Genomic DNA, 22,695 nt, shown 5'->3' with positions numbered 1-22,695 from the left:
TATTAAAAGTTTAAATGATGTGGTTTGTTCAGCCATACCAGAGGCATTTAAATAAAATTGGCTTAACTCGGTTTTCTCCACTGTGGCAGATTGAGAATGTTGATTTCAGAACCTGTAGTGACCTCTAGCCGTCTCTGATGAAGACCTGTTGTCTGTTGGCATCCTAGCTGCTGCCACAAGACCTCCAGGAGACCCCTGAGATTCTCCTGGTGTGATGGATTCAGAGGTGGCTTTACAAGAGGAGGACATGGATGGCTCATGGACGCTGCTGTCCTGGCTTGCATCCCTTCTCATGGTGTTTGGAGGGGCCCTGCCGTACGTCCCACAGTTCCAGGAGATCCAGAGAAGCAGCAACACAGAGGGCTTCTCCACCAGAGTCTGCTTGGTGCTGCTCATTGCCAACATATTACGCATATTCTTCTGGTGAGCATAAAACTGCAGTTGAGCTGTTTTTCTGGTGTTTGCATGCCTTTTATTTTTTGTTATCTCTGTTCTTCCAGATACTATCTGTTTAAATTCTTCCTATTTGCAGGATAGGGAAGCAGTTTGAGCTGACCCTGCTGCTTCAGAGCGTGGTGATGATCCTCACTATGTTTGCCATGCTCCACCTCTGCTGTACGGTCCAAAACACCAACCGAGTGAGCACCAAGCAGCATCGGCTCACAGGTAAACAACTCGTCCCAAAGAATCGTCTCAACAGAGAACTGAAGAAGCAAATCACATTTCCATTCTGCCAAGCGTCTGCGTCAGCAGTTTAGAGGATTTCACTCCGGCTTCTTGCCAAAAGAGGGAGCCATCTGAAAAGCTTAAATAGCCGGCATGCTTTAGTCAGAATAACTCACATAATTTCCCCAGACTTTCATTTCCCTTCTTCTGGACTGAGCAGTTGCTTTAGGCTCCAGGTGTCTAAAAACTAAGCTAAAATGCTTCTTTGTAATAAAAACATCTGGACTGGAAAGATAATGCTGGTCATAGAAATGAATATAAAGCAGGTGTGCTGTAGACATGTAAGCTGCAGTAGTGTCAAACATCTCTTTAGTCTCATCTGAGCCTGATTTCTTGTGTATATGCATGTGTGTTAATCTATATTAAATGAAATTAAGTCATCACAAGTAATTACTTGGGAGGACTTGCCTTGAATATTGGGGGGAAATGGTTTCCCTATTCAGTTTTAAGGTCACAGTCAAAACGATGTCCTCTAAAATAATGGATTCTGTGAGTGTGGAAGAGGCAGAGTGAAGAGGAGGAAGAAGAGAGCTAAGATTAAGCTGACCAATATCAGCATCCAGTGTGTGCTTGTGTGCTTCATGTCTGCAAGTCCCAGTGAAGGGAACTCATCCAAGATAATATTCAGCGGCGCTCTGTATTGGATGCCGGCTTTTATGTGATGTTGTGTTTTTACGGACGCTCAAGTTGATTGCTTTTGCAAATAGGACGACGCAAATTCAATCTTTATTTTTTTATTAGATAACAGCTGACAGAGTTATACTGAATGATGGAATCTTGTAACACTACAGATGTATTATTAAAAACGTAAATTATGGGAAGTGTTGGGATTTATGTGGGTGGACGTGTAAGAAGGAGAAGACTTAGATTTTTTTTTGGGTTGTTTTTTGTGGCAAGCTGAACAATATATTCCATTAGTTGGAGTTTGCTGTGGGGGGGCTCCTGGGTGTTCTGTCTGCTTTGCCAGTCCAGTGGCTCTGTGATAACCCAGCCTTATACACCGGGTGTTTCTTTAAGATGCCACATAAAATGACCACCCTCTCACTGTTGACGCCCCCCTCTCTGAAGGGCAGGCCGGAGGTCTGGTTACACAGAAAGCTGATGCAATTTGGGGGTGGGGGGGAGGGACAGAAATAGATCAGAACAGCCCCTGCTCCTCCCTCCATCCCTCCACTGCTAAGTCTTTCCAACAGACCAGGGTCTAGAATATCTTGTGTTTTTTAATTCCTTGTCATTCCTCGGCCCCTCACCCAGAACTTTTCTCCTCTATTTATTCATTTTTTCTATTGATCTCATTCACTTTTCATGACTTCTTTCTGTTCTCTCTTCTTCTGCTGATCCTTGTGTTGCTGGTTCATTGTGGAGTTACTTCAGATCCAGTTCTGTTCCAGCATTTTCTAACCTCGCTCTGGCATCCTGATGTCAAAAGCAGGAACTTGTTAACTTGCTGCTTACTTGCTCAGTGTTGCTGCTGATGAACCCCCTCCACCTCCAAACGATTGCTTCTGTTGCTCCACACTTCAGAAAGCATCTCTTGCAGTGTACATTATGAATATTCCAGATTTCAGTGATGCACCGTGTGGAATTCTGCTCTGTATGCCACCAAGGGAGATTAGTGTGGTAATAATGAAGTCTGACATGCTGCTTTGACACATGAGGGGCTCATTCTTTCTGCTAAGTGGAGCTGACTATGGATTGCTGTGTACTTAAATTGTCTGGCATAGTTTACTATGAGAATCACGTTTGTGTCCATTTTAAAATGGAATCAATACTTCCAGCATGAATTAAATTCTCTGTTGCAAAGCTGCAGGTTTGCTTTTATGCTTTTTTATGATGGTTTCCGTCCATGCCTGTGTCTTACCTCCCTAACAAGCCGTCAGCTCCCTGTTTGACTATCCAGTAAACACCGGAACTGGTGTGAAAACAGTGTGAGACAAAGAAATAAACAATGCGCTCTCTTCTTTGCCTTGTGGAGCATGAAATTGGGCTTTTTGTTTAATTTTCTGGCCATACATCAGTGTCACACTTTATCTCCTGTTTTGAGTGAAAATTCAGTGATTATTTCCTGCTGACTGAACAAGTGTAAGATTTGAGTTGTGACTACACACAAATCGTACCACAGACCAACATCTTGGATCATGCAGCCTGCAGAACATTAACACGTCTCTGGGCAACCTGATCACATGTGGACGCCGGTCTATGCTCTGACGTCTCCCACATCTCAAGTGGCCACTTGGAATCAGATCTCAGTTTCCTGCCCTGCAGGTAATATAGAATCATTTCATTTATCAGTCGGCACAATTTCACAGGTTCCAACATGGGAAGTACTTCTAAACTGATACACAAACACACAAAGCCTCCATATTTACTTCCATAAACACTATGCACTGCATGACGTCACGCTTTCCTCTGTCACTTCACGGCTACTTGATTTATTCTGTAGTCATTTAGCAGACGCTTTTCTCCAAAGACGTATTTTCTCCACCTTACATCTGAAGGTGATTAGACAGTAGCGCTAAGGACCCAACTGGAAGGGGTTATTAGTCCACTGTGGGATTCGAACTCGGAATCTGTCTCCAACTGGGCTATCCAGTTTTCAACCATCATAAAAATGAAATGATCCGATTCTTTGCTCCCACGTAGTTTACTCTTAAATCGAGCACCGCTGGCATTGCAGCGCTCTGCTGCAGACTCCTCCCACAGCCCCACCAGCTTTGCTTTTATTCAACATGACTTGCAAACACCTCTCAGGTTAGACTGAAGAGTCGCAACTAAATAATCCACCAGCTCCCAGAGACACAAAGAGACAAACGTTATTAACAAACAGAATTTTTTTTTTAAATCAAAGACCAGCGCTCAGTTAACACAGTGAACAACCCGGGATTTAAGAACCTCATCAACACTTTGGACAAACGGCATCACTGCCATCTGGTCTCCATGTTACTGGAGAATCTCTCCTGCCCTGGATGATGAGTGTTGTGAGGGTGGTGTGAAGGACGTGGCTACAGACCAGTGTTTCACCACCGCTACAGACCTGTGGTCAAGCCGCACCGTAGAGCCGTATATAAGCCTCACACTACATTTTATTGACGTGGATTTTAACATGAAAAGAAAATGTCTCCGAACTCATTTTTTCCAGATCACACTGGGCAAAACATAGCAGCTGGTCTGAGACAAACTAGAGCTACTGGTACCTGGAGGAAAGATGCTAGTCTGTATTACCACAGAAACACTGGCTGCCTCTCTCTCGATAGATGGATGGATGGATGGATGGATGGATGGATGGATGGATGGATGGATAGATGGATAGATAGATAGATGGATGGATGGAAATGCACATTATTCACATTATAAGTGAATAATGAATAATTGTGTTAAATAACGAGCAGCCCTACTATCCAGCTGCTACTTAAGTGTGATGAAGGTTGATGTGAACGACCACAAAAGAAGATGTTGGAAAAAAAATTGGATTTACTTACATACGAACGTGGCTTTATACACTTCCAATATAATGTGATGAGATGTGTTTCAGATGCATTCACTCAGAGCTGTCTGCTTGTGATTGGATGACCTAAGAAAAATGTTCTTAGAAATGGCTTATTTACCCCATTTTTTAGACAAGCTTCTTGTAAATTATGGCTGAGCTGTCAGTGTGAAATCACCTCCTGTACTTGGGTCTTTAAATGCCGTCTATACAGTGCATATCCTCTTTGGTTCATGTTCCACATAAATCAGATATAGTTGTCTGCAGAACTTTTTCATTGTCATCACTTTTTAATGCATCATTTAAAATGAGCGCATATTTTCAACTTATTTTATTATTTTCTAGTCAGGTCCTGAGTCTGAGCAGATAGGTGAACAATTTTTTTTTTCCTTTGAAAGTTGGGACACTGCAGAACAGCTATTTCTGCCCACTTAATGCATTGATGATACAGCAGCATCAGAATGAAAAGTCAGAAGAAACAGAGGCTGTTTCTGATCTCTGCAGCGTTGCTACAGATGGGTTCACACATAGAGGAGAAACTGTTAGACATTTCTATCCAAATATGACTATTAGATCATGAATGAAAAAGAGGAAAAGTTCAGTGACTTACAGACTAAAATTGGAGCCTGTGGGTCAAAGCTGAGTCTTTGTAATGGTCTATATGCTGAGCTGAGTCAGAGTTATGACTTTGCTGTGACTTCCAGTGGCTGCCTCAGGGTGCCACATTAACAGTCCTGGCCTTCTGATACAGGGATTGGAGCCTGACAGGGGGCACAGGGAGAGAGTGCTGTTAAAAAGGTGAATGCAACCTCAGGCTTTGTGCAATGAAACTGGTTGAAGTCCAGGATTGCAGAGCTTGGCGTGCACGGTTTAAAGCAAAGCAGACTAGATAAATGGAGTTTGTTGGGTATTTTATTAAAATATATCTGACGTGAGGAACTAAGTTCATTTAAGGCTTAAACTATAAAAAGATGGAACAGCATCTTTTTCTGGCTCAGACACATGAGTTAGTTTTTTTGTAACCTCTTCATGGTCTGTCCACTCTGCTTTTCTTTTAACCTGCCAGCACTCACACCCTTTATCCCCACCTTGATCAGGTAGAAAACAGCCACAATCACTATTTCCCACCCTGTTAGTAGGAGCATAATTAGGGCTCACCAGACCATAAACAGAACGAAAAACTCAATAGCTGGTGCAGACCCAGTTCTCGTCTTTAAAACCATCAGGATTAAAGAGGTGAATGAAGTTTCAATTCACTCTACGACAAACTCCCAAGTTATTAAAAAAATGTGTATTATCCAAGGATATCCTATTCCTATGATGATAGATTAAGAGTATGTGAGTGTGTATTCAGTAGGGCTGGGCAATATGAACCAAATCTTATATCTTGATATTTTTTACCTGAATCACGATATACGATATATATCTCGATATGTATATATTTTTCTGTCAAGTAACCAAAGAGACCGCTCTAATTTATAGCCTTCAGTGCTAAAAACACTTTTATTACAGATCAGCAGCACATGTGCATTAAACAGCTGACTAAAATTTAAGTAGCTTTATATGAATTATATATTATGACCATAATAAAAATACAGCTAAGCTAAATGCAAAAGAAAAGAGGCTTTTAACTCAAAACAAGCTCCATATAAACGATATTCCCTCCTTCTATATTGCGTCTGATAAAGTCTCGTTTTTTTTTAAAATCTCGATATATTGCCCAGCCCAAGTATTAAGTCATTATTATGGTCTGCTTTAACAAATATATTTTAACGATCAGCTGATCATAAACAGGACTGCTGCTGTGGTCAAATGTTTCAAAGCTGTTATATTTAAATAGCTTTTTTTCCAGCAGTAAATAGTGGAATATGCTGAACATTAAGTTGAATATGTCACTCCATACTTTATTCCATACGAACCATGTAGACATGCTGATAATTCTCTCTAACAATATGTAAATATGATAGGATACAATACGACTTTATTGTCCCTGTTGGGGAATTTGTCTCGGGTTCGATGCAGTGCCCTTTAATGCCGTCATAACACAACAACAACGCAGTATCCCACAGTAAACATGACAGGAAGTAATTCTTCTTGGAGTGAACAGGGCCTAATCTTATACACATTTTACACACATGGTCCCACCCCAGATACACCAGGGGTGTCCAAAGTCGGTGCCCCCAGGGGCCCTAGTCCTGCAGGTTTTCAGTGTTTCCATTACTTGCAGTTTTTTATTCCTCCTGATGGTTTGTTTATTTATTTACCTTATCCTGTCCAGCACGGTAGCAGCAGAATGATGGTCTGGCTGCTGTGTTATGCTGAACAAATTTGCTTTGCCAAGAGGAGCTTTATGGATAAAAGGCCCCTCGTGATGTTATTCTTTATTTTTCACTTTGTCTGTTGCTGATTTTATATATTTATGCTGGACCTGACAAGAGGGTTGGAGGGGTAAGAAAGGAGAAATTAAACTAAAGAAAGTGAATGAAAAATGGAGTGAAAAGAGGAAAAAAACAAGGATACACCAGACATAAGGAAACAGCGTCAGCTGTTCAATCTTAGCAGAAAAAAACACCCGACCAGCTGCCACACCTGGAAGGAAACAAAACAAAAACCCACCTGCAACATCTTTAAGAAAACAAGACTGACAATCATCAGAAGCAGCTACAAAAAGACAGACAAGCTGTAGAAAAACAATCATGAATCACAATGACAAAAACATCAACAACACAAAGTAAAAAAACAAACTGTAGTTGTTGGTGATTAAACCCGCAACACGGCTCAGTGACTGTCTCAGCATGCGGGTAGTAAATAACAGGAATGAATAGTGATCAACGATTGCGCAAATCTGACCGGGCCACCACAAAGATCAGAGCCATCCCAGGGACCCAGGAGACCAGCTGCCCCCCAAGAGCACCTATCCCATGGCTGCCCAGAGGGCGGCAGAGGAAGGCCTCAGCCAGAGCGCCCATGGCCACGGATCAGTGGCCCCAGGAAGCCAGGAATGGCCGCTGCCAACCGCGCCACGCGCCAGACCCCCAGAGATGGACAGAGTAGGGTTCTTGGCTTTATTCCAGCCATAGAGGAGCATCATTTTTCTTCTTTTCAGACACACATAGAATTTTTCTGCTCCCTGGTTGTTCTTTGGCTGCTCCTGATTGGACATTACCGTCAATCTAAGCTCTCTGATTGGTGGAAAGTCTGACAGGAAGTGGCTTCATCATCATGTCCAGGTCTAAATAGAGGTCTCTTAGCAACATAGTAGTGATGGTGATGTTTTTATGATGAAATGTGATAAATAATGCTGTTATCATGGATCATTGTTGATTTACCAGATAGAGTCTCTGAATAAAACTACATTTAGTGGCTGGATTGGAAACCTCCTGGACGGGATATAAGATAACCTAAAGGCTAGCTATCCATCACAGTTTACCCCACAGAGCTGCACAGTACCACAGTAGTGCCTATTACATCATTCAGCTTAGTTCATGTTCAGGGTTTTACTTTCTGACATTGAGATTGTGTTTTAAAGCCAGTGTGTGCATAGTAAATACTTTTTTATATTATTTTTAAAGCTAACTGTGATAACATAAAAAGAAGATGGTGGAAGCTTTACTGTGGGGTTGCTAGAAGAGACACGGGCAGCAGAGGTCACATCATCCGCTCTGTCAGCGCTGCGCAACGACCACGTCACTTATACCAAACCAGCTCCTGCCCAGCTGGGATCGGGGGTTCAGCACGTGACGGGCAGGACAAATCAGTCGTAGTCTGGAGAACCGAACCCTTCACGACGTCAGAGTAACGTTATCAGCAAGTGGTGCAATGCACGACAACGCTGCCGTTCACGCTTGTCTGCAGCACTCAGCGGCAGGTGTGACACACACAAACACACACACACACGTGAAAAGCATTTCCACAGCCAACAACACACTGGAAGGGTTCTGCTTACTTTCACCATGAAGTGTTTTTAATTAAACCCCAGATAACGGCAAAGTTTAATTAGCAAGTCAAATTAAGTGGGGCAGGTGAGAGGGGCTTTATTAGCAGCCGCCATGTTGGACTATTTCATAAAATAGTGAAAATAAAATGACATGACTCACGGGGGAGTATTTGTTGATAACTTTTATGCTCATTAGTTTCCAGAGAGACTCACAGAAGAGTGGCAAAACATTTTTGCAAAGATAAGTCCTGTAATTACCTGGCAGGTTGTTTTTCTCAGCCACAGTTTGGCCTGTGTGTGTGTGTGTGTGTGTGGGTTCTCGGTGGCCTTTTGATTAAAGCAAGAAAACACAGGACTTTGTGGTTAGTTTGGTAGTAATGGAGTGTTCAGCCCTCGGGCTCAGTGTTGTTTTCTTAACCTGAAATTAATTTGAATTGAAGGTTCAACATTTTTCTACTTCCTTCTTTTTGTTTATAAAGATACTTTAATGTGTCTCACGTGCAGTAAAGTGAAACTGATAGTAAAAAATGATTTCATTCAGGTCTATTGCAGTCGTGTTCCTGTGTTTTAGTTTTCAGATACATGCATGCCCCTTTTTTCCTTTTAGACCCTCCCATTGTGAACAAAAGAGAAGGAGAGACCTGGGGAGAACGGGGCTGAAATAATCCACATCTGACAGTCTGTTGTACTTCATAAATGCCGTCAAAGCTTCTGCAAAGAATCCATCCATGAAACATCAGTTGGAGCTATTTTATTTTATTTTATTTTATTTCATTTTATTTTATTTTATTTTATTTATTTTTTTTTTTTTTTATGTGATCAAAATTCTACTAAGGAATCAACAAGAATGTGCATCAGGATGAACAGACAAAATAAAAAATATCTTAATGTATTATTTATATTTATATTATTTATTATGCCTATTTTTAGATATTGTAAATTTCACACATTGATTGTGTATTTACAGCAAAGAATTCCAAAGAATTAAGTGCTACTACTGAAATGTGTTTAATTATCAGCAGGTTTGAGCATCTATAAAAACAGTTTGATCTAGAAGTTTGTGTTAACACAATGCTAAGGAGGAAAGACATCAGCTATGATCTTAGGGAAGCCGTTGCTGCTTCCCATTTCCAAACAATTTGGTGCATCGTTCTGCAGCAAGAAATAAATTATGCATTCAAGACAGCTGCCATTTTTTCCCAAGGTTGGACATCCCAGAAAGTTCACCTCAAGGTCACACCATGCAGTCCTCAGAAAAAGTGGAATAAAAGAAAATCTTGTCTTCATGTTAAATAGTAAAGACCATGACATCACAGTTGGAAAAAGTCTAACACATATGGCTTGTTTGGTAGAAAACATCTTTTCCTTAAAAATGACATGGCAGCCCAGATTTACAATTAGAGAAAACGGGACAGAAAATATTTTACTGCACCACGTTTGATGAAAAACAACATAGCATATCAACGTAAACCCCTCATAGCGCCCATGAAGCCCGGCGACGGCAATGATGAGATTCTTCTTTGTTTTTAAACTGTGCATTATTCTGCCTGACAGCTAAAACTTAGCAGGGCCATGCAACCGGACGCGTATCCCAACCACAGCAGCACATGTAAATCAGAATTTCTAGAAAAGGAAAGAATTGAGGTGTTGCAGTGACCCTGTAAAGTTCAGACCTAAACCCACCGAAATGCTGAAGAGAGCTGTGCATGATTGAGCTCTGCAGACCCTAACAAACGGCAGCACCACTGTAAAATAATCTGGGCCAAAATTCCTTCACAGAAGTCTGAGAGACTAATAACATCACACAGAAACTTGTAGCGGATGATGGTGGTTCTGTTTATTTTATTAAATAAGTAATGACGCTGGATAAACTGCCGTGCTGGTTGCAGTTCGCTTGTTATAAGATGATGCTTTCACTGTAGCTGATATGCTGAGAAGTTGCAAGATAGTTTTAACCCAGAAAATAAACTTTTTAAGCAGATTTAGGCAGAAGTTGGAAGATGCCCGTTTCCCTGATTAGACCTAATCTCAGTATATAGTGTAGACTGTGTTTGATTGACAGCTCCCATCCTCTCCTGTTAGCTTTGCTGCAGCTGATGGGACGAGACAGCTTCCACTCAGCCTAACTTCAGCCTTAGTTAACAAGTGTGAATTATTTCAAGTCTGCATGACTTAAAAAAAAAAAAAAAAAAATGCTAATTTACCCAGACTCTCCTGCCAGTCACTAAAATATATTTGACCTCCTTCTGAAAAGATGATTTAGAAATCTTAACTGGCTCCTAATTTAACCGCCTGATCCAGAGGAAGTCTCATCAAACAGAATATTAACTTGCTCTTTGCTCTCTAATGGAAAAAATTAGATTTTGAGCTAATTTCCTTGGTCCTTTTCTGAGAATCTGCCCTGACACTTCGTAGTTATTTACGTATGTGGGTCAGCATTTCATGAACTAGTCTTTGACCTTGTTGAACTGGTTGTGTCAGTCAGGACAGTGTGTCGCCTCATTAGGTCAGTGCTTGAGAGAAGACCTGACAAACAGACACCACCTATCACCATCCATCTCCTCCATATAACCTGACAGGTGTGTGTGTGCGTGCGTGCGTGAAGAAAAAAAGGGTGTTACGTGTCCCCATCTGCTGTAAGTTGTGTGCTGAAATTTGACTGTGTGACAACGATTTTCAGGCCGTCATGCACTTTTTCTTTAGGACACTAAAAAGTGTGTGTAAATGATGAGGTGCGTGCATGTGTGTGTCAGTTCTGTCAGTGAAGACTTGGGCTGGCCAGATGCCTGCTAACTGAAGACAACGTCTCCCGAGTGCTAGTTCGATAAAAGAACAGCCTCAAGTCTTCCTACAAGGCAGAGCTGCTTGATTAATAAGCCAAATAATAATACCGCATGTTAAATATAATGTTTATCAAGCTGGCATCAGTATTCATCACTGCATGTGTAGATAATGCTTTCGTTATCTCCAAGTTTCTCTGAAAGTAGAACCATTACTCCCGGTGTGTCAGAACTATTTGCAAGGAAATAAGTTAAATTCAGACTATACTTCAAAGTTTAACATCTTGGCTAATCAGGGGTGGCCTTTGCAAATAAGAAAAAGAGTGAATGTTGCTCCACAGCTAATTACAGGACGTGAACATGCTGGACACTGTTTGTGGTCTTCGCAGCCTCAGCATGAGCCTGTAATTTCACACGCTACCTGCACTCGCTGTGATTTCACACTGATGGCGGGCAGTACTGTACTTTCCTGTTCAGACTTTCTTGGGTAATAAGAGTTTTCAAAGCCAAATGCAAATCAAATTCATATGAACTTATCAACCTGATATGACCTGATTCACCAAAGATCAAAATAGAAATTGCCGGTAGAGTTAGTAGGTGTGTGCATCCTGATCAGCTGCCCTGCGGCTTAGTGGTGGCATCCTCCAGTTATCTTTACCCTCTCCTTACTCATGCTCACATTCCAAGTTAATTCTTATTTGAAAAGTCCCAAAGAGGAATAATAACTTGGACTCAAATAAAAACATATTTTTTCCATCTAAATTGCTGATTATGCAAAACTCAGTAATACAGAGTAATAACGTCCTCCTCTTCCTCTGCGCTGCGTCACTCGTGCAGAATTGTCCATCGACATATTTGATTCTTGGTGGTTTATTCTCATTACTCCTTCATGTTGTCAAGGATGCAGCCTGATAAATGCCCATCGCTGCGAGGTTTAAACTCATTATTGCTTTATCGGGTTGAAGTGAAACAAGCTCGGCCTCTCACGGTCTGTTTCTCCTGATCAGCCCTGATCACAGGGAACATAACAGTCAACCTGGAAAAAGGCCTGCTCATTAGGGGAAAACTTTCTGCCTCATGTTCTGTTTCTCGTACACAAACCTAGAGACACACAAACCTTCAGTGTAGGAATCATCCATACTGAATCAATTCACTGTTAATTTTTATATTCTCCTCAAACCCACAGATGAATGCTGAAATGTTAAAGTTGGTGGGGAAGTTTATCGTGTCACCAAGTTTGAGTCATGCAAGAGTTCTAGATGCACTGAGTCACAACTCAAACTTGTCATGAAGTTTAACTTAAAAAAGTTTTCAGACTCGGGGATGATCCATTTTGTAGCCGACCAGAAAACTTACAGCTGTGTTTAGTGGATGATGTAGCCAGGAAGCTGCTCTCCTGCCGTCCTAATTGGAGAAGCGATGCTCTGCCCTGGGCACCCTGCCATCCATGAGACACTTACTCAGACTTCTCTCATTCATCTCAAACATGTCACACTGTGCTTCCCTACACTGTGCCTGCAGGACTGCCCTCCAACCCAAACACACACACACACACACACACACACACACACACACACACACACACACACACACACACACACACACACACACACACACACAGTCAGACCATGACAAAACTGGCCAGACAAATTGCAAAGCCACAGAGAAACCAGGATATCTGAAAGAATCAGACAACCAGGTGAATCGGCTTGGCTCATCTTGGCTGCTTTTGGGGGATTTCTGTGCAGCTTCCATCAGCCGGTGCTCCTGCTTTTTTGGCTGATGTAATCTGCCACAGCGAGCGATAAGCAAGCAGCTCAGCTAATTATCCCAAGAGCAAGAAACAGAGATGGCACAAAGAAAGTTCAAGTAGCAGAAACAAAGTTTGCAAGTACTTTACAAACTCATCACCCCATCCCTAAGTGCACATAGGTTCAAACTGGGATTAGCAACTTTTAATTATCACTGCAGTTTTAAATGAGTGCACTTTTATTTAGTGGAAGTCTTGCAAATGTTCCCGTTTCATTCTAGTGTTCTTTCTGTTTTATGCTGCTAAATTAATCTCTTTCAGATTCTCTGCCAGCAGATAAAATGCTAGTGAGTAGGAAGTCATTTCTGTCTCCTCCATCCTCTTTGTTACATCCTGAAACTTCATTCATCTGCTGAGTGTACTCCAAATTTAACGTAATACCCCTTCCCCCTCCAGGCTCCTTCAGCCTTCACATTTCTCTCCCCTTTAACCGGTGGAAGCAGCCGAGTGGTCTCTGATGCTCGTTTGGTCTGTTTGTTATGACAACCAGCGCTGAAAGCCAGTCAGCCGTGAAAAACCAGCAGCTTGTCTTTCTCAGACTTTGCAAATGAAAAAACAGAAAAAGAAAAAAGACCCTTGGAGAGATCCTGCTGAGGGTTGCAGAGGTGATGAAGTCCAGTTATACCTGCTCTCTGTCATTTACGTCTGCTAGTGGCACTGATGTGCAGCATCTTTCAAATATTTCTCTAATATTTTTTATTAGCCGTGAGAAGTGGCTCCAACAGATACCTGGAGAAACATCAGACATCTCCATCCAGAAGAGAGCAGCCCTAGGAACAGCTGCGTAGGACCCTCAAGCTCCCAGGACTCTGGGATGAGCTGGAGATGAACAGCCACCCAGCCCACCCAGGGGAGACGGGAGGGTGGGTGAGGGATGGGTTTTTTTTTTTTTTTATTTATACACACTTTACTATACTTTATATACTTTAAGTGAATCACTAGCACCGAACTTGCTGACCCCTGACTTAGGCCTTCAGCCTGATAACCACACTGATGGAAAACCGTATTTATTTAGCCTGTTCATCACTGATCCAGACAAAAACAAAATATGCTCAGAATTTCATTAACTTTGCTTTTGTCTTCTTTTTGCTGTAAAGTACTAATGACACTTGATCTTTACACTCAGTCTTATAGCTGCATAAAATCCCTCATTAAACTGCAATGGGCGTCATCCTCGGGCAGTAACTACACACACACACACGCACCCAGAGAGAAATGAGCAAAGAAATTGTGAAGAAGGTTGATGAACTTTCTATCTAAATAATGACTTTTAATGAGTTGCTGCGATGCTGATTACTGTGGACACAGACTGGGTGATGTGGTAATTGCTCCCTGGGGAAGATGAGGAACTGTTTGTGCTGTGTGCTGCATGGATGTGTGTGTGTGAGTGTGTGTAGGGGGTATATGTGAACCACAGTGGAGCCGGATGTCCTGTGTTTCTTGTAGAGATTTAAAAAAAAATTAGATTCTCTGGATCTCTTAACAGTTTTATTAATTGCATCATATTATGTGATTTCTTTTTGTAGTGTGTTTTATTGTGTATTTTATTGCTCAAGCAGAAAATGAAGAAAACTCGTTCATTATGAGCTGTTTACACATTATTTAAACTTTGATCATCACTCAGATCATACTGTCTGCAGCTCATGTGCAGCTTCTTTTGCCACTGAACAGTCTTTAAATAAAAATTAAAATATATATATTTGCATTAAATAAGCCAGAGATTGATAATATTCTACATTTAATTGTTTTTAAAAAGGTTTTTTTTATGCTGCTGCTACAAACCAGAGATGTTTGACTATATTTGCTAATTGTTGAGCTAATCCAGATGTTTCCACATCACTGTGTTTCACTTGATAAATACTCATTAGGCTATATGATGCTATTACAGGACCAAGAACATTTTGAAAAATAGCCACCCAATCCATCACAGAAAAACCCTGTGTTTCATTTCTAGGGTCAGGACATCAGAATGAAGGACTTCAGGCTTCCTCCGTAAATAAATTTATGTGAATAGATGGTTATTGAGAGACAGCAACATTCTCCACTTCATGGTCTTTAAACCACTTTTATTTACACTGTTTGACATTGATTGGGGGAAAGAAATGGCAGTCATTGATCTTTTAATTGATCGTAATACGCTGTGTTTGGTTGTTACCTGGCTGAAGCGCTTGGATTCCTTCATGTGGTGCATTTTAGGGCTCCGTAGTCTGTCGCTGAGTTTCTCTTCTGTTCCGAGTTTGTTTTTCCTTGTTTTGATATGTTGTTGGACACAAATTCCACAAAAAAAACTTTAACAGCTCCACATTTCTTGGTATTGAGCTCTTTCATAGCATACATGAAGTAAAACCTGATTTGCATAACTTTTATTAAGCTGGAAATGTGCAGCACTTTTCCTACATTTACCATCAGCTGCGAAGTATCAGCTAACATGGCACCACGTGTGTTTGTTCATCTCCAAAGCGAAGGTTTTATTCAATTTAATTAAGCTTTATTTGTATAGAGCCGCTTCACAACAACGTCATCTCAGGACTTCAAAGAAAATCAATTTAAGCCAATTCATAAAAAATATTTGCGTAGTTTAAGGAAAACCAACAGATTGCATGGAATCTCGACTTCGATCCAGTCCCCCATCCTGAGCATGCAAGAGGGGACAGTGAAAAAGACCAACATACACGGCAACTTTTAGCCAGAAAGACCTGCTCAGAGAGGAGAATTACATTAATGATGCCAGTACTGTCACATGTTTCTACATGGAAGATGAGGAGCAGACATGAAAAGAGCCCAGTGCATCATGGGACGTCCCTCAGCAGTCTCAGCCTATGGCAGCATAATAACTATAAGATTTATTTAAAAAAAGAAGGTTTAATCCTGATCTTAAATATTGAGAGGGAGTCTGCTTCCCGAACCCAAACTGGGAGCTGGTTCCTAAAAGAGCTTTTTATCCTGGATTTAACCGGGAGCCGATGAGGAGCAGCTGAAACTGGGGAAATATGATCTCTCCTGCTAGTTCTCATCAGAACCATCGCTGCAGCATTTTGGATCAGCTGGAGACTTTTCGGGGCATTTTTGGGCCAGAACAACAATCAGGAATTGCAGCAGTCCGACCTGGAAGTAATAGAGATGGGATTTATGGCTCTTTGAAGGGAGCCGGATCTTGAGGAGCCGTTCATTTCAAAGAGCCGTTCAAAAGACTGGCTCGTTCTCACAATATCTTACAAAAATTTACAATATATAAGAATGACAAACAATCAAAATATTTACCTATATAAAATCTACTATACAAGATTAAAAAATAATAGTAAAAATATAGATAAAAAAAGGATAAACCTGAGCAGTCAGTGCAAATTCTAGTAAATGTTTTGGATAGAACTCACAGTATTTGTTTCCAAACAATACTCTCTGCCCATAGATGCTTCACATGAATGGAGCGTGTTGATGTTATTTATTTTATTTTCATTTTACTCAACTGTACTACTTCTTATTTACTTATTTATTCATTTATTTATTCATTCAATCATTTTTAGCTGAAAGGGGGGTGGGGGGTGATTGGGCTTGGCGTGTGTGTGTATACACGTGTGCGTGTGACTGTGTAAAAGATTTCATGGAGTGTTTTTATTCTTATGTTTTTAATCATGTAAAGAACTTTGTGTTGCCAATGGCATGAAAAGCGCTTTACAAATAAAGTTTGATTTGATGAAGGCAGTGTCAAAATTTTGTATATAAAAAGAATGGCTCACAAATGAACGGCTCACAGCTGGGAATCGGTTCCCATCGTTCATTTAAAAGAGTCGTTCAAAAGAATCGATTCGTTCATGAACGTCACATCTCTAGGAAGTAATGAAAGCATTGGCCTAGTTTTTCTGCATCCGAATTTTTCTTTTATTATTGAATAAAAGTTCTTACAGCCTTATCACGTTTGTGTCGACATATTATTCTCTTTCTATGAAGATTACGGTCATATCGTATTACTAATAAGCTTATGATCTTTCTTCCTCTTTGCTATGGGTCATTTATCTGATTTAAAAGGATATCGATTAAAATCACTACCATTTGCTTTTGCAAGTGTGTTTGTAAAATTAAGTATAAGAATAATTTAATAATAATACAGTTATGTTATTTCTGTTGCTGATTTGTTTGTCCGTTGGGGATAATTTTCCTGTTGCATAAACTTATTGTAGCCTACCTTTAGCTGTCAGAGAGGTGGCCTCACCTTTAACTCTTGAATACTTCGGTTTGTGGAGGAGCTAATGGTTAACTCCGTGACCGTGGGATGCCCAGGTGCCGTAGCTGCAGCGCAAGCCCGATCCTCAGCCACCCATCACTGTGCTCGACATCTGGTGTGAGGTGTATTTCTTTACCAGCACCAGCAGGAAGTTTTGAGTATTTAATATGCTGCTTCTGCATTTTGGTTTAGTTTTTGTTTAATGAATAGATGATGACACAATGCAATATGTTGTTTTTCATCTAAAGTGGTATTTCCCTCATTTTAAAACCGGGTGAGGATCATATGACTTTTAACCCTTTCATGCATCATGTCCACCACACTGGGCACCTATTTACCGGCTGTTTTCTTGTATATGCATGAGTGAGGATGGGATGTTTACAAATTAGTCACTTCATTGGACATTGTTAAGTCATTCAATACACTGCCACTCCCTGGAGAATAAATGGATATATCTTAAAATGTGATAAACAGGACGAGAAAATGATATAGCTGTGTTTTTATAGAATATTTATATCATAGAAATATGACATTTTATTTTTTATAAATTATTATAGAATAAATTTGAATAAACTAAAAGGAAATTAAGATTAAAAATAAAGAAAAGCATCACTGTAGATGTCTGCAGAAATAAAAAAAAAGTGGCTCTGTTTTTTAATAATTCATGCATCAGATGGAGATAATAATTCTGCCCCATTCACACATTGCCAGCTCGACTATGACGGTCGCGTCGTTGGATCAGAAGGTCTTTTGACATATACACAGTGTCATTTTGCAGCTAATAATAACCCCGCTTGTCCCCTCGGCTTTTCTTCCTATAGTCACGTTATCTTTGATGTACACCTGCTTATCTCTTGGGAAAGAAAGGCTCCCACTGATAACACATCCGTCCTACTAAACCTTAATAAACAGTCTGCACCCTTTTGGTCCACTCTCACCCCGTCCTTATCTAGACCACCCCACTCTTACATCTGGTCAAGAGCTGATCGTTATCTAACCAGATCACCTTCACACATCGTGGAGCTTAACTCTGACTGTGTGTGTGTTAAACACGTGTGTGCCTTCTTCATATGTAAACCTAAAACACTGCACATGTGTGAAGATGGCTGCAGAGCTCCAATGATTCGCCACCTCTCTCTATTCCACTCCTTCATCCTCAGCACCAGTGTCACTGGCCAGTTATCATCCATTACACAGAGAACTCCACGGTCTGCTACACCAGCTCTTTTCAGCAGTTCAGCGTGTCTGAACCGTTTGTTTCCGCCCACATCAGCGACGAGAAGTTGTCACCTGAAAAGGTGAGCCCAGCGGGGAAAGCGCTTCCTCAGCGGGTCATATGAACCATGTGAGTGAGTGTGATGCTTTTTTTGGGTGAACCAGATGTGCTGAATTAATAACATTTACTCACCTATTTAAACTTTCATTGCATGAATCCAAAAGAATTATTTGAGTTTCATCAGACTGAAATTGAAGAAAGTTGGAATTTGGAACGAAACGTAACTGAAACGTCCTGGTGGACAAATTTTAATCAAACTGTAATTTGTAATGTTTGTGGAGATAAAGTTTACTGAATTTTTCATGGAGCACTGACAGGCACAAAACTAACAATAAAAATGGAAACAAGTTTAGGATTGTAAGCAAACACTGTTGCATGATTGTGAATGAGTCAGATAAACTGTACCTGAGTAGGAGTAGAAAGAATGGATCATTTCTGGCAGGTCGGTAGTGCAGCATGACTTCTGTGGACATGAATATCATGACTCATGATGAGAAATGCTGTCTGGCAGTACATGTATTGGAAGGAAAAGTACAGGCCAGATCCACAAATCTATTAAAAACTATGTTTGCACCACAAATGAACAGGCATGGCGTTGGTGAAAAGGCAGGTTTATTTGTATAGCACATTACACGGTGCTTTACAAAAAACATGAAAAACATTAAAGAAAAAAATGAAAAAGAAAAACAAAACTGAAGTATTGCTGAGACGTGATCTTTTTATAAATACCTGTTTGTGTGTGTGAAAAAATGCATTAGTCTGCTTATCGTTCGATGTAGCCCAAGCTGTGGCCAAAGATTTTAATTCTGAATAAACAAAAACATGTAATACCTACAATGTTGAGACAATGTCATTATCCTGCTTTATTTTACTGAAACTAGAATATGAACAGAAACATCAAACTAGAACGAAGCCAGAATCCAGCATTATAATCAGATGCAGTTTCATTCGCGAGCAGCTCAGAACAACAGCAAGCAGGTCTTTGGTTGATAAGGACCGGATCTGAAGCAGGGACATTTCTGAGTACAGTCGACTGTCCCCGACTTTCAGCTGTGATCTTCTATCAACTCTGCATCTGCAACCTGAGCTCATTGTAGTCTAGCAGCATGAGCTCCCAAAGAGGAGAGGAGAAAAGCGGCAGGTGTGTTTCATGTGATTCTCTGCTGAAAGTAAAGAATCTCGTCTGTTTCTTGTCATCTTTTAAGTACCAGAGAAGAAAGAGATGAATGAAAAGAGTGTAAATGAATGGTTTTGGGAGGCGCAGTAGTAGGTGTACAGTGGTCTGGGATCATCATGCTACGTCTAAAACCGTTTTTTCTTTGAAAAGTTGTGGAACTTTCATTTTGCTGCAGACAGCACATTCCAGACAAGCAGCGCAACAGAGATGCTTCTTGAGGGCAGAATGCCTGCAGACAAATGGGATCTTGAAAAGAAACGAGACGTTAACGAATGTTGTGGGACTAGACAAAGAGGTTTATGCTGCTGCTATCGAGACAAGTGAAGTTTTAACTCAGATTTATTTACTACTGAAGAGTGTCAGAGGCAGAAGGAGATGGTAAAGTAGAAAGAAGATGCTGCGATCTGCAGAGTATGAGGCAAAAAGAGAAAGAGAACAGCAAAAGAGCTAAATGTGCAGAAAGAAGTCCTAACTGTGGTTGTCACAGTTCCTCCAGGCTATTTGCCTCATGCTAGCAAGACGCTCCAGCTGAATCTGAGCATTTTCATTGGTTTTAAACTAGTTTTTAATAATAATAATAATTCTTATGGATTAGATTTATATAGCGCTTTATTAAGGCACTCAAAGTGCTTTACATTGAATCCATTATCCATCTACTCCTCACTCATACCTGGTGAAGCTAAGCTACATGTAGCCACAGCTGCCCTGTGGCAGACGGACGGAAACGCTGCAGCCGTCTCTCCGACCTACGGCGTCTCCGACCACCACCAAACATTCATCCACATTCATTCACCGGCGATGCCAACACTGGAGGCAAGGAGGGTGAAGTGTCTTGCCCAAGGACACAACATATGACTGGGGAGTGGGAATCAAACCGCCGACCTTCCGGTCATTGGATGATATATATATGATATATATATATGTATGTGAATGGATTTACAACATGCTGCAGTAAAGCAGTTTTTATCTCAAACCAGGGCGGGATCAACCATGTGACATTCCAGTCTGAACAAAAGCTCAGACAAAAGACAAAGTTGCTTATTATATTACATTGTGGTATATCACTTTTTTTTTTTTGGTTCATTAGGGTGTTTTTGTGATTCCACGTCTCCAAGGTCTTTCTCTCGACAGTCTGACAGCTGAGTTGATCCAAGCGGACTGTAAAAGCAGCTCCTAAGATGCAGTTCACTAACCACAGCTGTGATTCACAGCAGTCTTCAATAATGTCTAATTCTCAAGGTAAATACATGCAGCTTGTGGTCAGAAAGTGTGTCCAAGAGTGGACGGAGACACTGGAGCGAGTATGAAAGGTAAAACATAGACCGATGAAGGTGGAGGATGTCAGAGTTCGACATCACACTGGCTCTGTTTGTGGATTTCAAGCTAAACAAATGTGTTGAGTTGTAAATTTGACTGGACTTGCTGATATAAAATCACATGTCAGCATTCAGACAGGCAGTGGGGTAAGGCCACCAGTTATCCTGTTGTGATGCTGAACAGTTTCCTAAATTCTTCACCATTAAGAAGAGTTCCACACAGGAGGGGTTCTGTTCATTTGCAGAGTGAAGGTTGTGCAGTCCTTGTAAGGAAGGAGTGTGCGCTCCAACTTTGATTGGGAACCCCGAAGCATCCTATGGGTATTATTTCACGATATGGCTACACTTGTGGAACCCATTAATAATGTTAGAGAGGTCAGGTGGTCACAGAATGCTGTGGGTCTCTGATGCCTGTCGAGCTCATTAGTTGAGCCTCGTTTCTTTCAAGAGACTGGAATGAATAACACACACACAGTCAGGCAAACACTGGTGGAAAAATACTCTCACAGTTCGCTAGCAAGGTCAGAGCTGCCCACTTTGAGAAGTGCTACTGCAGCAGAAACTCAGGGGAGAAAAAGGCTTCTTGACAAAAGATTATACATTGCAGACCATGAATAAAAGCAACCCTTTTTTAATCCTTCCACCTCCTCTCGTCAGAATTTCACAAATCCAACTTTTCCTCCTTCTTATCAGAGATGCTGTAAACAAAAGTTAGTGCAGCATAGTGACATTTAAGTCTCACATTTATAAATAATGATTTTATTTTTTATCATTTTGGAAAATAAAATAGAATAAACTGCAGAACTTAAATGATAATTGGAAAGTTTCTGTTTGATTGTCACTTTGTGTATATATATATATACACACACACACACACACACACGCACACACACACACACACACACACACACACACACACACACACACACACACACACATATATATATATATATATATATATATATATATATTATAAATGGTGGTTTCAAGGACATCTGGTTGAACAAAGCCTTTTAAAGTATCACCACAACTAACTACAGCTGCAGCACTTTGATTTTCTTTTAGCAGCTTTTGGTTCTTTATTATTGGCACATTTTTCTCTTTTATTGAGTCTGCCACAGAGTTTCTAGAAGCGTGATTGGCACGAGTAAAATCATAAATCATAAAACAAAAACAGCTTTGAACAAAAGGATTGAAAGTGATTATATCATTTTTAATGTTTTTCATTTAGTGAAACAGTTTAAAGAGCCTGATAAGTGGAAAAGGTAGATTTCTTTCTAATTGTATAAATCACCGTCCTCCTCCTGATATCTGTATAACCTTTCCAACTGGCTGCATATCTTTGAAACTTGTTAAAAAGCTTATGGTGTCCCACACATTAGGCATTCATGCAAGCTACTGTTAACCACTGGCTTCTGAATGACTCGCTCGCATGTTTCTGCATGACGGCTTTTATAATCTGCATAATCGTATGCTAACGAACATGCCGATTGTCCCTGTGAAGATCTTGTGCAGAAGAAGATAAAGGCAGGCTTTCTGCTTTAGCGGATGTGACCAGAGATGAATTCGACTGCTGCAGTGTTCTCTAGAATTATAGAACTAATGTGGTCTCCTGTCTAAACTTTATTTCATCTCTTAATGCACTTTACAGAAAAAAGATTAGATAGAAATATGATAAAATAGAAGAAGCATCTACAACGAAAACTGGATTAGATGTTTAAGATGAAGATTAAATGTAAAGAAGCTGATTCAGTCGCCAACACACTGCAGCAAAATTACAATATATTCCATCCACCTCAGGCTAAAAATACAACACACAGATGGTGTTGGAAATTACAGCAGCATTAACACAGAACCAAGCATGGCCTATGCGGCTTATGTCAGGATATTTTGTATTTTCTTTAAAAAATAGTCCAAAAGACCACTGTGCCATCAACTATTAAAATTGTGCCATTAAAGATGCAATT

At 40.6% G+C, this 22,695-nt stretch overlaps 1 protein-coding gene across 2 annotated transcripts in view; it reads left to right on the top strand.

Annotated features, from left to right (window-relative positions):
• The window catches only part of si:dkey-246g23.2 (solute carrier family 66 member 2), a 67,096-nt gene that overhangs the window by 1,942 nt on the left and 42,459 nt on the right, over nucleotides 1-22,695 (top strand). For both annotated transcript variants that reach the window (XM_041996610.1, XM_041996611.1), the window contains exons 2-3: nucleotides 168-423; nucleotides 533-666. In XM_041996610.1, coding sequence (XP_041852544.1) covers nucleotides 215-423; nucleotides 533-666 — 343 coding nt within the window. In that variant the 5' untranslated portion in view covers nucleotides 168-214. The remainder of the gene's footprint in view (nucleotides 1-167; nucleotides 424-532; nucleotides 667-22,695) is intronic.

Source organism: Melanotaenia boesemani, chromosome 10, assembly GCF_017639745.1.
Source record: "Melanotaenia boesemani isolate fMelBoe1 chromosome 10, fMelBoe1.pri, whole genome shotgun sequence".
Lineage (NCBI taxonomy): Eukaryota > Metazoa > Chordata > Actinopteri > Atheriniformes > Melanotaeniidae > Melanotaenia > Melanotaenia boesemani.
This window is presented reverse-complemented; position numbering and strand designations above follow the sequence as displayed.